At 50.5% G+C, this 15,349-nt stretch overlaps 1 protein-coding gene across 1 annotated transcript in view; it reads right to left on the reverse strand.

Moving 5' to 3' along the window:
- Positions 1-13,111, reverse strand: part of Ccdc33 (coiled-coil domain containing 33) — a 92,399-nt gene extending 79,288 nt beyond the window's left edge. The window contains 3 exon segments of the mRNA XM_060374823.1: positions 11,389-11,505; positions 11,605-11,954; positions 12,743-13,111. Of these exon segments, the coding sequence (XP_060230806.1) occupies positions 11,389-11,505; positions 11,605-11,954; positions 12,743-13,052 (777 nt within the window). The 5' untranslated portion in view covers positions 13,053-13,111.
- Between the last annotated feature and the right edge of the window lie 2,238 nt (positions 13,112-15,349).

A 15,349-nucleotide genomic window follows, 5' to 3' on the forward strand; every position in this document is an offset into this window, starting at 1 on the left:
GCTTCTTCTCAGTGTTGAGTAACCAGAGCTCTCATCTGAGGCAGCTCAGGCCCCACTGTCAACTCATAAATCACTTTGCTAAAGATGCAGCGTGGCTTTTGAACATTTTTCTTTTAAAAGAATCGATAACTCGTTAACAAGCGATTGAATAAAGGGTAAGTGAGGAAGCTACCTGCTATTCCCTGCCATTAGGAAGGGGCAGAGGTGGGAGATGTCCTGCCAAGGTGGAGGGTGTCTGTTTACTAAGCAGGAGGCTTTTGGGGAGCAACCAGTCTTAAGCATATTTCTGTGTCCCCTCAGCCCCAGGACTCCCAGCAGTCTGGCCTGCATCCCCAAGAATGTCCATCTCCCTCACTCCATCTCCACCTTATACCCATGCTCCAGCCTCCTCTCAGCGGGTAATGGTCCCTTCAGCCTTGAGATCTTTGTATATGCCGCTCTATCTGCCTGATGGCTTTCCCCCAGCCGACCACCACCAAAGCTTCTCTGACCCCACTCCTTTCCCCATAATGGCATGAGACCCACAGCTCATAGGCACACGCCTTCCAGAGCTCATGGCCCACTATTTACTTCTCTGGGATAGGGTCTGCCTTCCTGGAGGGCAGGGGCTATGCCTGGGGAAGCTATATTGCCAGGGCCAGCACAGCACAAAGTTTGTATCAAGCAGTGCCTGGTGAGTGTGGTGACATCACCAGCATTAAATGCTTCCCTCCCCTCTTCTACCTGGGATAGTGATGTCTGTTTCTCTTGGTGCCTCTCTCCCCACAAGGGTAGATAGCATCTGCAAACCTCAGAAAAGTGACTGACATTTAATGTGCACCTAGTATGTCACAGAACAGTGTAGATAACTTTGTATAGGTTAATCCTCTCTATGATTCCTGTTTGCTTATGATTGTTATAGTTTTGAGACAAGCCTTTGCTATGTAGCCCTGGTTGGCCTAGAACTCCTTACATAGTCCAGGCTGGCCTTGAACTTGTGGTGCTTCTATTGCCTCTGCCTCCAGAGCGCTGGGATTATAGATGTGCGCCACCATGCCTGATCATTGTAAAGACAAGGAAACCAGGGCTAGGGATGTAGCTCAGTTGGTAGAGTGCTTGCCTAGCATACACATGCTCTGTCTTCAGCACTGCAAAACCCTGAGCATAGTGGCAGAGGCCTGTCATCCAGCACTTGGGAGGTAGAGCCAAGGAGGAGAAGAAGTTCAAGGTCATCCTTAGCGAAATATCATGCTTAAGTCAAAGCTGGGTTACATGCTAAGAAGAGGAAGAGGCGGGACAGTGGTGGCACATGCCTTTGATCCCAGCACTCAGGAGACAGAGGATAGCAGATCTCCGGGTTTGAAGCCAGCCTGGTCTATATAGTGAGTTCAAGGACAGCCAAGGCTACACAGAGATACCCTGTCTCAAAAAGAAAAAAAGGGCAGCTGAGAGATGGCTCAGTGGTTAAGAGCACTGTTTGCTTTTCCAAAGGACCTGGGTTCAATTCCCAGCAGCCACATGGCAGCTCACAACTGTCTGTAACTCCAGTTCCAGGGATTCTGACACCTTCATACCAATGCACATAGAATAAAATTAAAATAAATTATTAAAAAAAGAAGAGGAGGAGAACACTGAAGCCACACTAAAGAATTTACATTCATCACAGCATCCTTCCTTACTGAAGTCCTTATAAATAACCTGGGAACAGAGCCCAGAGCACCCATCCCAGGACAAGTCTTAAGGCTGGCTCTGCAGCCAGGACAAAGCAGAAGGTCTGAGGGGCTCCAGTTATAGGAAGCCACTCATTCAGGCAGCTGGGCCCAGAATGGCTCTCTCAGCTCAGCCCTGGCTATGCCTGCCCACGTTGTCTGCTGCCTCCACTAGAGAGCAGAGCTTTTGGCCCTAATCTTATTTGAGGCCATGAAATCACATTTGCAGTGTGTTAATGCAGCATGGAGCTGGCCCAGCTGTCTTGTCTCCTGGCAGAGAGAGGAGCCTAGAAAGCCATCTCGCCGGGAGGGAAGTCTCTTCAGGAACACCAGGAGACAGAAAGCAATTATGCTCTAAGAGGGAGATTAAAATAATGTCTATACTCGCCTTGCTCACCCAAAGGCCTCAGCACCATCCAGCCTGCAGTGACTTGGGGCAAGCTTTCTGCTAGAGTGAGGGGCGATGCCATGACCAGCTCCTCACCTGCCCTCATCACCCCGAGTAACCTCTAAGTCTCCCAAAGGAACCGCCATCTTCCGAGCCCCGTGTCTTTGCCCAGGCTGTCCCCAACCCAGAACGTAGCCAACAGAATCTGCCAACAGCCTGCCTGAGATCCCAGCTTCCTGAGCTCTTGCTGTGTTCTTCTGTGTGCTTCACAGCGGATCTACACTGTGTCAGGATACCTTCCTGACAGTCCTTAAGACCCAGGAATGGAGCTGCACAGGTCCAGTCCCACAGCTGAAGGTCACAGAACTAGAACTTTCCACTACTTCACCGCCTACCCCTCTACTTTACTGTCCTGACTCAGTGCAGTCTGCCTCCATATATATATGGGTTTCAGGTCCATGGATTCAGTCAATCTCAGATTAAAATATTTGAAAAAAAAAAATAGTCTCCAGTGTTGGCGTGCTTGGCGTGCTAAAGGCCTGGGTTCAATTTCTTGCTCCTCAAGAATAATAAAATAAAAATTTGTCTGTACTGAATGTATAGAGTTTTCCTTGCCATGAGTCTGCAGAACAATACAGTACAGCAGTCTACATTGTACCTGCATTCTATTAGGTATTATAAGAAGTATAGAGATGAGTTAAAGTGTGTAGGAAGACCAGGTGCAAGTGCATATTCCCGTAAGCCAAACACTTAGGAGGCTGAGACAGGAGGATCACAAGCTTGAGGCTGGCCTGGGATGTTTATTAAGACTGTATCTCTCACTGCTACTACTACTGCTAACAATGACAATACACAGAAAGATGATTATATGCAAATACTGTGCCATTTTATGTGAAGAACTTGGGCACTTACACGTTTGGGCTTTTGAGGGGCTCTTGGAGCCAATTTTCAGGACACCAAGAGCAATTGTACCATGTTCTCTTCTGTTTCTTTCTTTCTTTCTTTCTTTTTTTAAGATTTATTTATCATGTATACAATGTTCTGTCTGCCTGTACACCTGCATGCCAGAAGAGGGCATCAGATTTCATTAGAGATGGTTGTAAGCCACCATGTGTTTGCTGGGAATTGAACTCAGGACCTCTGGAAAAGCAGCCAGTGCTCTTAACCTCAGAGCCATCTCTCCAGCCCCTCATCTGTTTCTTTAGGCTTCCCAGAGGGAGCCAGTTTGTGTCTCCTCCTATAGCCAATGCTTTCATCACCTCACTGTGTCACTCTCATCTTCCTGGGAGTTCTAAGAGACCAAACACAGCTCAGAATCAAGGACCAACAAACACTGCACTAAATTCAGACTGCCTTCCTGCAGGTGGAAGGAGATGTGGGGTCAGGGCTGAATCCAGGGTACCTTCCAAGCTGTCTATTTTTCAGGGAGTTTGGGAGAATCCTGTCTCCTTCAAGAAGGCTTTCTCGACTGCAGGGAAGCCAGTATTTTTCTTACTCTTTACAGTCATCATGTGAGGGAGGCATTACGGTTCTTCTACAGAGGAGGAAAACAGGAGCAGTAGGAGGCAGTGAACTGGAAGTCAAGCCTGAGTCTAAAGTCTGACTGTGGTACTTGTTGGTGTAAAAACATCATCATTCTTCAGGCAGCATATGGAAGGCTTTACCCGTGTGCTGGGAATTTTTATGCAACATTCCTTCTACATCTCACCAGCCAATTCTAGGGAGCCACAAGGTTTGTCCTGAGCTCCACATATCGACAACCTCAACTTTATCCCAGCCTTGATCCCAAACCGTCCAGTCCTCGAGCCCCTCACTGTGGGTCCAGATGAGCAATGGGTAACCTGTCTTAGCTGGTTTTGGTATCATATCATATCATATCATATCATATCATATCATATCATATCATATCATGTCATGTCACCAGGAAGCAAACTACTTCCTTCTGCTCCTTTCCCAGGGGCCAGGAAGTGAAGCATTAGTGCCCCCGCCAAGGGACTGAGGAAGAGCTTGCAAGCTGTGAGTCTGCCCGGGCAGGGGTACAGCTGGTTATCCTCTCCCTCCTCCCCTGATGCTGACTGCAAAGCAGAAAGTCCAGAATGTGCTGTGGAGAGCAGGGTCCCATCTTGGCTTTGCTGCCGACTCTGCAAGACCTTGCCTCCTTTGGTGTTTAGTTTCATCCACAAAAACTGAATACTGCCAAGGCCACCCTGCCCTCCTCCTGAGACCAGCGTGATGCTCTAATGGGCTTTGTTGGCGTCCAGTGGGGTATGAGCTCTGTCTGTGTCAGTCTGGCTCAGAGAAGTCTCCAGTGACAGAAATCCCACAGCACAACCCATGGAGAAGCCGCCTCCTCTCCATCCCCTAGGCATCCCTACAATTCTCTACTTCCGGATTTCTTCTTGCCGGCCAGTCCCTTACTCAGCTCCATATCCTGCCTCTACACTCAGTGCTCTTTCTGAGCATTTCCTTAGAACCCTTCTCCTTTCTGCTCCATCAATTCCTGAGGCTCAACCATCTTCCCGATGTCTGTGAGGAGCGTTTTAGACCATGTGAGTTCTCACCCTTCTCCTCACCCCAGTCTCACAGCTTCCTCTCTAGACATCACTGTGCCTATTGTTCAGCTGAGGGCTATGAGGACCAAGGAGGTCAGGCTGTAACTGTTACAGGTCCGTCTGAGCTGTAATTGTTCAGACGGAGCTATGAACTGAGGTTCAAAGCTACAGCCTCCTGAATCTTTCCAGAGCTGCCTTTCTGCTGTGACCTGATGCCTTGGGGTTCACTCGTGGATATTGTTGGTCTGGGGTGTCACTGTCACTGCCTCCTACTTCCCCCCTGTGCCTATCTGGACATTTCCCCAAGGGCTGGACACACAAAAACTTAATCTGCTGCTTGGGAGAGTGACTAGAATGAATGAATGGATAGGTGGATGGATGGATGGATGGATGGATGAATAGTTAACACCTTATGGTAAGTGAGGTTGGACCACAGTAGCATAAGGCAGGCTGTGGGAGTCAGATGGAGGAAGGACACCCATGTACATGCTTTGTTTATCCCGGGAAGGGGCTGTTCTCTGCTGGCCTGGGCATCCGCTGACCATGAGGCTTTGCAGACCCAGCCTAGGCTGAGGGTAGCTGTGCTGATCCCTGGTAGGCCAACCCTCATTGGACCAAAGCATTGAGGCTGTCAGCTTTCCCTGCTGCTTGCCCCATCTGCTGCCAGAGTTGTGTTAAATATCAGCTTCACATAGCGCTTTAATCTCACCTCATTCATCACACATGCCATGTCCCCAAGCCTTTCACTTAGTTGGTAGAAACTGTGCTCTGGGGGTCTGTACAGAGATGAAGCCAGGAGGTATGGGTCTAGCTGTGGAGGCATGTGTGCTTCCCAAGAACTTGTCTTTGTGAGAGGACATGGTGTGTTTTTGCACATACATAAGTACTATGTGCAAGTGTGCTCCTGTGAGCCTAAACATCTGTGCAGGCGATTGCTGGAGATGAGCGGTGGGTCCACATTTCTCTGGAGCTGGGGCTGGGCTGGCTAAGAGAACTTCAGAAATAGACACCCGTTTCTTTCCATCTCCCCCAATTCTCTTTTCTTCTCTGTCTCTCCCCCTCCCTCTCTCTGTCTCTCCCGCCACCTCTCTCTCTCTCTCTCTCTCTCTCTCTCTCTCTCTCTCTCTCACACACACACACACACAACATGCAGGCATCCAGGAGGTGTGAGTCAGCAGCAGTCCTTGCTGGTGGGAGAGGGGAGAGGCAGAGAGGAGGCGGGCCAGCAGGGCCATCTGCTCTGTTCTCTTACAGCAATCTGCTAATGGAGCCACTTTCCAGACTAGCACCCAGACTGGCCCTTTCCACCCTGCAGTGTGGTATCTGACTCAGGGACAGTAGGATTCACAAGGCCATAGCATCCCTTTTTGGGGAGGCTGGCTAGGCAAGAAGGAACAATCTTGTTTTTCTAGGTGCAGAGATGGAGGCCTGGACTATCTGCCTCGTTCATCACAGATTTCCCTGTGCACTCACTGCGAAAGCAGCACTCACTGCGAAAGCAGCACGCTTTCATGAAATGCCTGCTGCAGAGCATGCTGGACTGTGTACTATTCCACTTTCACTCAAATCTTCCCAGCAAGAGTGGGCACAGGGGTTGTTCTCACCCATTGCACAGGTGGGGAAGAAGAGGATAAAAAAATCCTGTAACTTCTACAAGGACCAGATGCTCCTAGATAAACCAGAGCTTAACCTACATCTAGGTCATTCTGATCCATTTGCCTGCCTGTCACGGAAAGCTGGCTGCTCTGTCCATGCAGCTGATAGGGCAGGGGGCCTCCATGACAGGACTTCGAGGGCCTGTAGAGGCAGCTTGAAGATCAGGCAGGCTGGAGGAAGAGGCACAAGCTTGTGCAGGTATATAAATACTGGACCCCCACAACTGATATTTGTTGAATAACTATCCTCGGGGAGGGGGGGGGACCCTTGGGTCCCCTGAGGATTCCTTGGATAGAAGTGTTTCCTTTGGGTGGAAACAGGCCATTATGGGTCTAGTCAGCCTTTGCCTTCTCCCCTTGGGGGCGCTTGTGTGTGTGTGTATGTGTGTGTGTGATGGGGGAGGGCTGGAAGAGCTCTCTGCCCCATCCTCCCCAGGGCCAGAACTGGCTACTCCACTGCTCTGCCAGCCTTACCCTCACCACCATAGAGACAGGCTACACCCCTCCCTGTGTAGGTGACAGCACCCTCTGAGAACGCCTTGACAGTGCTTTTGTTCCTCAGAAATAAAAGAAAATCGAGCTACAAAGGGAAACCTCAGGTAGCTTTTAGCAGGGCTCAGCTGCCTGGGGCAGAGTGTGTTTAAGCTGGAGGCTCTTGTCGCTGGGGCTTGAGGGGAGTGCCTCAGACCCCGCCCAGTCCCTGTGTGGCAAGAGAGGTGGGAGGGTGGAAGTGCCCGTGATCACGTTTACTCAAGAAAAAAGCTCTTTCAAATAATGGTAAAGGAGAAAAAAAAAATCAATGAAAATTGATAGGGAAATGTAAAACAGGGCTCTCGCTCTCTCTCCCTTCCCCCAACCGTGAGCGTGTGTGTGTGTGTGTGTGTGTGTGTGTGTGTGTGTGTGTGTGTGTGTGTAGAGAGAGAGGGGGGTTGTCAGGTGAGTGTGTGGTGGGGGAGGCATTTGCCAGGGCCCAAACTGACCTGCTTGGGGCTCCAGGCCCAGGAAGGTGGGGGCTGGGACTCACTCCTTGGCACGTGCCTGCAGACGGGCGCTGGTGGCTGGGGGGAGGGGTGGCAGCTGAGTCTCTAACTCGAGTTAAGAGAGAGATTAATATATTCAATCTGCTCCAGGGTAATTGAGGGAACAATTGGAGTGTTTTTCTAAAGCCCATAAAACTGCCTCATTTGCAAGGCAGAGCTGCCCGGCTGCAGTCCGCAGATTTGACGGAGGCCAGAGGAGCAGAGAAGAGGCAGCTCTGGGAACCCAGTCCAGGGCAGACTGGAGAGCCAGCCTTGCCAGCCAGGGAAAGGGCTGGCAGGTCCCTTCTGACCTGTGCTCTCCTTCTGCACCTCCCATCACTTTCCTTTTGTAGTCCCAGCATCCTTTGTCCAAACCTATCTCCCAACCTGTGAAATGGGCCACAGCATTCTTCTCTACCAGGACTAGAGCTGGTGGAAGCTTTGGAAGACTAGGTAGGGAAGCAGGCTGGCACCGAGGGACGGGGGCATGAACAAAGAGGTGCCCAGGCCTCCTCCCTCCTCGCCCCTCTAGGCCAGCCCCCTGAGAGTGAATGGGCAGTAAAGAGTGGAGTTAATGAAACCCGCATCGTGTGCCTCTCTCGCTTGAACCGCTCCAGTCTCCAGGGCAATGGGAATAGCACATGCAATAGCAAGCAATAAAAGGCATAATGAATTTAAAAGCAGCTCAGAGAGGGAGAGTGAAGACAAGCAGGGCTCTGGCCTGAAGCTGGTGGGTTCCTGGGGCAGCGAAAGTGCTGGCCTGCAGCTCTAGCCAGGATCAGGACTAGGAACAAACAAGCTGAATGGGGGTGGGGAGAGAGAGGGAAAAAAGGAAGGAGGACAGCACGGGATGTGGGGGACGGAGGGCAGAGGTGAGGCTAGCCTCTCAGCTCCATCCTGGCCGCTTGCTTGCTCTCCTCCACCTCTCCTTAATAAAAAATCCCAAGCTTGTTAGTGCCAGAACCATAGTTTGACTCCACAGGCTTAGGGCCAGGTGCTTCGCATTTGGTGATTGCTTTATTAGCTGCTTCTTTCTTTCTCTGCTCCTCTGGGGCAAAAATAAATAAATAAAAATTTTAAAAAGGTGTTTTAAATGGAAGAAATTAAAAAAAAAATTGAAAGCGTCTTTTAAAAGGCTCCAGGGAAACAGAATCATTTCCACGAAACAAAACCACGATTGTCTGGAAGAGGTACTGGGGGAGCGATCTCACCACACCCTCCTCCCTCTTCCTCAGGAACCGGGGGAACGCAGGACCTTGCCGGAAGAAAGTAAGGTTCAAAATGGCAGGAATCCCCAAGGTGGCCCCTGGAGCTATAAGCAAGGAATTAAACTTCATGTTTCCAGAAAGTCCGTCCTGGGAATTTCCAGCCCAAAGTTTCCCTCCGCAACAGCTCTGCCTGTGGGAAGACGTCCCTGAACCAGTGATGAATCGCTGTGGGCACAAGGGCTCAGGGCCCAAAGCTGCCATCCTCCCTTCCCTTCCCAAGGTGGGGGGTGGGGGTGGGCTGGTCAGAGCTTAGACTTGCCTGCACTTACCTCCTCCGTCCCAGGGTCCCCTCTGCCTAGCTCTGTACAGACTTCCTGCCCCCTTTCTGGTCACTGTGCCTTCTTTTGGACAGCTGAAGATTACTCATGTGATCTCAAAGCTGCCAGGAAGTGAATCCAGGTAGTACCAGGTGGAGGCAGACATCTGAGGAAGGCCCTGTGTCCGGTGGGCGGGTTGGGAAGTGACAGCCAGTGGCTGCGGGGAACTTGAGGTAGCTAGGCCCTGCCTGTGTGCTCCAAGGATCCAGCTTGTGAGTCAAGGCACCCTTGAGGGACCTCCCCCCCTCGGCGTGTGGCTTGCCCAGTGTTGGAATTATTCATGGGAACAGTTCCTGCTAACTGGCCCCACCCAGTGGAAAATACTAACTCAGAGGGGTTGTATTTGGTGTGGCATGTAGAGCCAAGGGACCTGTGGCTAGGAAGCAAAGCCAGTCAGCAGATAGTCACACTGAGTCCTGTCCCTGCAGCCCGTTAGATGCCTGCCTGCCGTCACCCCATTGTTCTTTTGCCTCAAAGCACGACCTTCATCTGTTATGGCTTGAGAAAAAAATGGCACATGCTATGCAAGGCAAAAAGCACTCTTGAAACTAGCGTTCTAAATTGAATGGGTTGTCGAGACACCTGCTTCCCAGAGGGCCGGGAACAGGTCGGGATGAATGAAATCCATGCTGGGGAAGAAATGGCTTTGAACTGAAGCTTTTGCTTCTGGAGCCCAGAAATATGTTCCTGGACTTGAACTGAATTTTGGTGAAGTTGCACTGGAACCCCAAAATAAAATTCTCTCTTGTCCCTTTTATTCCTCCCATTCACTGCCTACTTCTTCCCAGCTCCCTTTCTCCTCTGCCCTTGCCAACTAGAAAGCCAGGGAAGCCCTCTCTCCTGGGAAAAGTCCCCTCTTCCTTATGAAATCCTCTTATCTGGACTTCCTGTCCCCGTTCACAAGGCAGGGAGACAGCATGACTGTGAGGGTCCCTATAGTTCTAGGCTACAGGTCCAAAGAGCAAAGGGCCTCATTTGCCATTTGTGCCCTGCCTGAGCCTCCAAGTGACAATAGGGACAGGAGCCTGCCTTCCCTAGGCTGAGCTACTGGGCTGAGTCTGTCTAAGTAGAAGCATGTCCCGTGTTCATAAGAAACCCTTTATTGTCTGTGGGCTCTGGCACTGTCATCAGGCTGTGATTGCTGACCCCCACCCTCCCCTAAGGGGAGCGATTTTCCTCTCCCTTGAAAGCTATTTTCTTGTCTTGGTAGAAGCAGACATCTGACACTTTAAGAGGGAGTATGGCGCAGAGATGATGGCTTTAAATAACAGAAATTAGAGCTGCTGAGGTCGAAGCAGCCATCTCACCAGCCCCTCCCCCAACAGTTCCAACCTCCTTCACCCACTTTTTATACTGTAGCCTGAGTACACTGTCCACATGGCTCAGGCTGGCCAGGACATGCTGGGACACAAAGAGCAGGGACTGCTTGTTCCTGAGTTCCGAGCCTCCTCCTCAGACAGAGGGGCAGGGCCCAGGCTCAGAACAGAGCTTTCAGACTCACCGAGGCTGCCCATCTCATTCGCAGACTTAGCTCCATTCCCAGGGCAGAATGGAGATGAGCACAGGATCAGAAAGGTGTGTTCACTGACTTGGGAGTGTTAAATGAATGGACAAAGGTCAGAGCGGGGCATGTTAGGCCAGGAGATCTGAACAAGAGCAGATGTTTCTGGGTCCCTGTCACATGCTGCCTGCTTACATTGCCTAAAATCCCTTCCTCACAGACTCTCCTGTTCTTTTCTTTCTTTTGGCTCTGAAATACCCACCTCTACTATTTGCCATGAGTGCTTCAGTTCCTCCCACTTCTTCCCCCATTGAACCTTTCCATGACCAACTCAGCCTACTTCCCTGGCTCTACTCAGTGACATCTGAGAGAGAGAGAGAGAGAGAGAGAGAGAGAGAGAGAGAGAGAGAGAGAGAATGGAGGCCTGGCAGAAGTGCTGTGCCTTTTGAGCGCCACCTCAGCTTGCTGCCCTAGTGCCCGCTGAACTGCCTTCTTCTCTTTGCTAGCTTTTACTAGACCTCACCCTAGGAACCTTCTTCCTTAAGCTCCAAAGCACCTCCCCCCCAATCTCACACACCTAGTGTGGGTCTGGAACAGCCAAATATGGATGGAGGAGTAAATAGATGAGTGAAGAGGAAGAAATGACTCCTCTCAAATGACACATCTTCTGAGAAAGCTTTGCCTGAGCGTCCTCTCCCGCTTCAGAGCATTCCTGCCAGCCTTGAGGACCACGTGTAACACCCCCATTATATCCAACTGTATTGTATCTAGTGACACTCCGTGCTTAAGGGCTGACCCAGCCTTGGGTTCACACGCTGCCGTGTTCTGAGGTTTCCAATAAGTGCTGAGATTTAGTGGAATCCAGAACCCTGATTTCACAGGTGCTTTCTCCACCTGTGAAGCGAACAACAGCTTGCTCTGTGAATTCTCAACTGGACATGGTGCCTGGATGCATGGCTATAGTGCTGGACCCTGCCACAGAAGGACTGGAACCCCTCACCTGAGCCTGAGGCTGCCAGGGTCCTGGTTCCCAGCTCAACCTCTCCTGGTCACTTTTGGTGCTGGACAGGCTCACTGAAAAGACTTCTGCCTTGTCACTCAGGACCTCCCATGAAGTCTGCTGGGAATGTAGGAGACCGAGGTTGGGGACTGTAGGTCTGAAGACAGGCAGTTTTACAAGAGGCTGTGTGGCAGGCTGGGACCCAGGCATACCCACCTGTAGCTCTGGGTGTAGTGACGTCAGCTCTGGCTGGCTGGGCTCCAGAAGGCAGTTTGAGACAGAGGACCTAGGGGCCCTGTGCACGTGGAAAGCCACACTGTAGGCCAGGCTCCCACAGTGGCGGGCCGTGGGGTCCTTGCTGGCTCGGAGAAGAGCCAGATTGCCGCAATAGCGGTACAGGTCTTCGTGCTCTGGTGCTGCGAGGTTCATCCGGGGCTCATCTGGTCGTGGGTAGATGGGGAAGATGGCCTCACCTACCCTCTGGGCCGCCTGTCCCGAGGATCCGTCCAGCCTCAGTGCCTCCACACGCAGGTGGGCATCACTCTGCCCATCGTTCTTGCAGAACCCTGGGTGGAGAACACAGCCTTGAAGAGGGTCTCCTTCCCTCTTCCAGAGGGTGAGATGAACAGCCAGGGCCCTGGGGCAACCTGAGCTGAACCCAAGTGGGCTTAGCTAAAAGTTCTCTTGGGGTGGCTTTTCTCAGGCCTCATCCAAGGATCCTTCCCTTTACCTGTCATGTGAGCCCACCAGAGTGAAGAGGTTTATAGCCTACAGGATCTTTCTGCGTCCTGACACCACTCTGAACCAGGGAAGAGTTTAGCTGACCATAGCCTGAGACTTTCACTAGGAATCTTGCCTGGGAAGTCCTCAGTCAAAGCCTGAATCTTCCAGATCACTTAACTAGTTTTGACTTAAAAGTCCTGTCTCTTTGTACCCAGTCTGGAAGTTCCCAGAAGGCAAGACCAGAATCTTCTATCCATCCATGTTTGTCCATTCTCCATTCCTATAATCAGCAGGCACTGTAAGGGCTTCTAGCATTATTTTATGTAATGTTTACTGCCTGAGTCTAAACGTGCTTTGGGATTGCTTCTATTAAATTCATACTGCCTTTTTAGTATGTCCTCACCTTTGCCCTCTAAGAGAACAGTGTCAGCATCCCATGTCACACTGAAGGAAGCAGGAGCTTTGACAGGGCCACCATTTGCCTAAGGTCACAAAGTCACACAGGCAGAGCCTGTCTAGAACCCTGCCTCTGGCTGTCCCAATTCCTCTGGAGCTCCACAGAGTCCTGACAAGGTCCAGAGCAGAAGTTCCAGGAACCCTCCTTCCCTCAACCCCTCAGTTCACTTTGTACCTTTGGGCAAAGTAAAGATAAATTTGTTCCTTGTGAAGGTGAGGCTCTGTCCAAGATCCTGCTGTTCAATGACATCAGTGACAGCAGAGCAAGCTGGGAGCGGGTCCCCATCATTGACTTGCAGCTGCACCCCAGCACTGGAGCCTGCCTGTAGCGGGTTCTCGGCGGACAGCCTCAGGGTGTATCTGCCTTCCTCGTTAAATCCCACACTCAAGATCTCAAACTCCAGATCCAGTGTCTTCTCTTCTGCTTTCAGTCTCTGGCTCAACAGGGAGGCAGGGAGGTAGGGGTCAGGACCTCTGAAGTTCATGGCTCCGGCCAGGGTCAGACTTCCAGGTTGAGCCCCTACCCTCTTCTGTTCTCAGTGCCGTCCTGAGCCCAGTCTGAAAGCAGACAGGTGGGGCGCTTGGGTCCACACCTCACGCTTCTGTTTGTTTGAGAAGGATCCAGGCAACAAGCCAGGAAACTGAGCTGGACTGGGGAGCAAAAGCAGCAATCAATTCTTCCTATTTAGCGCTTGATCTTCCAGCAAATATCTATTGAGAGCTTACTGTATATGAGGAGTTTTAGGCATTTTGAATATAGCAGTGAACCAAACACACATCCGTGCCCTCCTGAGTCCTGTCTTTTAAAAAAGGCAGCAGTCAGAGAAGACAAAGACAAACATGAAAAAAAAAAAAAAAAAAAAAAAAAAAGGATCAGGGCTGCGACAACGGCTCAGCCAGCTAAGGACCTGTTGTACTAGCATGAGAGCCTGAGTCTGAATCCCAGAACTCATGTAAGCTGGGAATGGTGGTGTGTGCTTATCATCTCAGCATTAGGAAGGCCCAGAAAGGGAGAGCCCTGGAGCTGGCCGGCCAGTCTAGAAGAACCAATGAGTTTCTGTCTCAAAAATAAAAAAATAGAAATAAAAAAAAAAGGTTCTTGAGGAATAATACCCGAGGTTGACCTCTGACCTCTGCATATGTACATATGACACACACATATGTACCTGTATATATGTATGTACTTGTAACATATATACACTCTTAAACCTATATACACAGTATGTACACACACACACACACACACACACACACACACACCCCAAATTCTCAAGCATGCTAGGAGACTATATACTCTCTGCATTCTATGGAAAAATGAGGGGCACATGGGTCTGCGGTATTCAAAACTCTATTTCTGAGGAGCCTGTCTCTACCTCAGAGTCCTTAATGTGGATGTGGAGGAGTCCTCCAGGGCGGCAGTGTGTATGATTAGTATCTGCTTCTGCAGCTAGCTTACCTTAATCAAGACACACGGCTTCACTTTACAAAGACCTTGGCTTCTCACACCAAGGCTGTCAATCTAGAATTGGTCCTGGGTTTCAATGCAAATCAGGGGATCCTAGACACTCTTCAATAAAGACCGAGTCTTTTGCCTCCACCACTCTCATCACTATCGCCACCACCACCACCATTGCTACCTATCGTGGCCGGCACCACAGTGGGCATCACAGGGATCTGGAAAAGGGGGGTAAATGGTAGAAATAGACACAGGACAGCTTAAGAATTAGTACTTTTTGTTTTTCCCACTGCTGTTTATGTATTGTTTATCTAGCTACTAAAAAGATGGCATTGTAAGCAGACCATGAGCAAACAGTCTCTTTGACCCCCTTATCTGAGTTCTTTCTTCTGCACTTCCCCCCCCCCCCCCCCCGCTGGAGGTCATTTCTTGTAGACTTTATCTCATGCCTTCTGTTTTTCCACAGTCATGGGGTGACATCTGGGTCAGGGTTTGTGCTTGAGGAAGGAACTTCAGACCATCTAGACCCCAACAATTACCACCATCACAACCACCATTAACAAACTCAGTATCACCACAACATCATCACCACCATTATTATACTCACCATCCTCATTGTTCAATAACATCAATGTCATTACTATTAGTGATACTTTGGTCTGAACAGTTTCTGGGCACCAGACACTGGCAAGTCCAGCTAAGGGCTCCAATATATGTAGCAGGCTCCCTTTACAACTATCAGACTCAGTTTCTTCAGGTCCCCAAGGAGATACAAGGAAGAGTTCTAGTGACCCAGCATATAGGTGATGTTCAGCAGATCCCTTCTCTCTGGGCGTTGGTGTTCCTCCGGTGTGGTGGGCAGGAGTAGGGTGGATAGGCCGTCCTGTAGCTATAGTGGTTTGGAACTCTGTAAGTCACACAGGAAAAAGGCTGCAGAATGGGTGTTGGCGGGAGATGATGGGTGGCAGAGGCTGCCTGAAAGCCTGCATGTGGCCAGCCATGGGCTGGAGGCTGTGATTTGTCTCTGCCTGTCTATGCTGAAACAAAATGGCTTGATAAATCAACTCTTTTACCTTGTATGTCTGAAGCCACTCCGAGAGACGTCATAGATGAGAATCCATCCTGCCTGCTCCAAGACCCAGTGACCTCCCTACACTGCACCCCTCCGACTCCAGCAGGCAAAGCCTGGCTGCAGAAGAACTGAGGGGCTTCTCAGCTGGTTCTCCCAGTCCCTTCAGGACTGCCATCCTCCTTGATGCCCTCCCCATCTTTTTACAAAGCCTCTGAGGTGTCCTGTGAGCTCCAGCATGGTTTAAGACCCTCCCA

Source organism: Meriones unguiculatus, chromosome 1 (genome assembly GCF_030254825.1).
Source record: "Meriones unguiculatus strain TT.TT164.6M chromosome 1, Bangor_MerUng_6.1, whole genome shotgun sequence".
NCBI classification, from domain to species: domain Eukaryota; kingdom Metazoa; phylum Chordata; class Mammalia; order Rodentia; family Muridae; genus Meriones; species Meriones unguiculatus.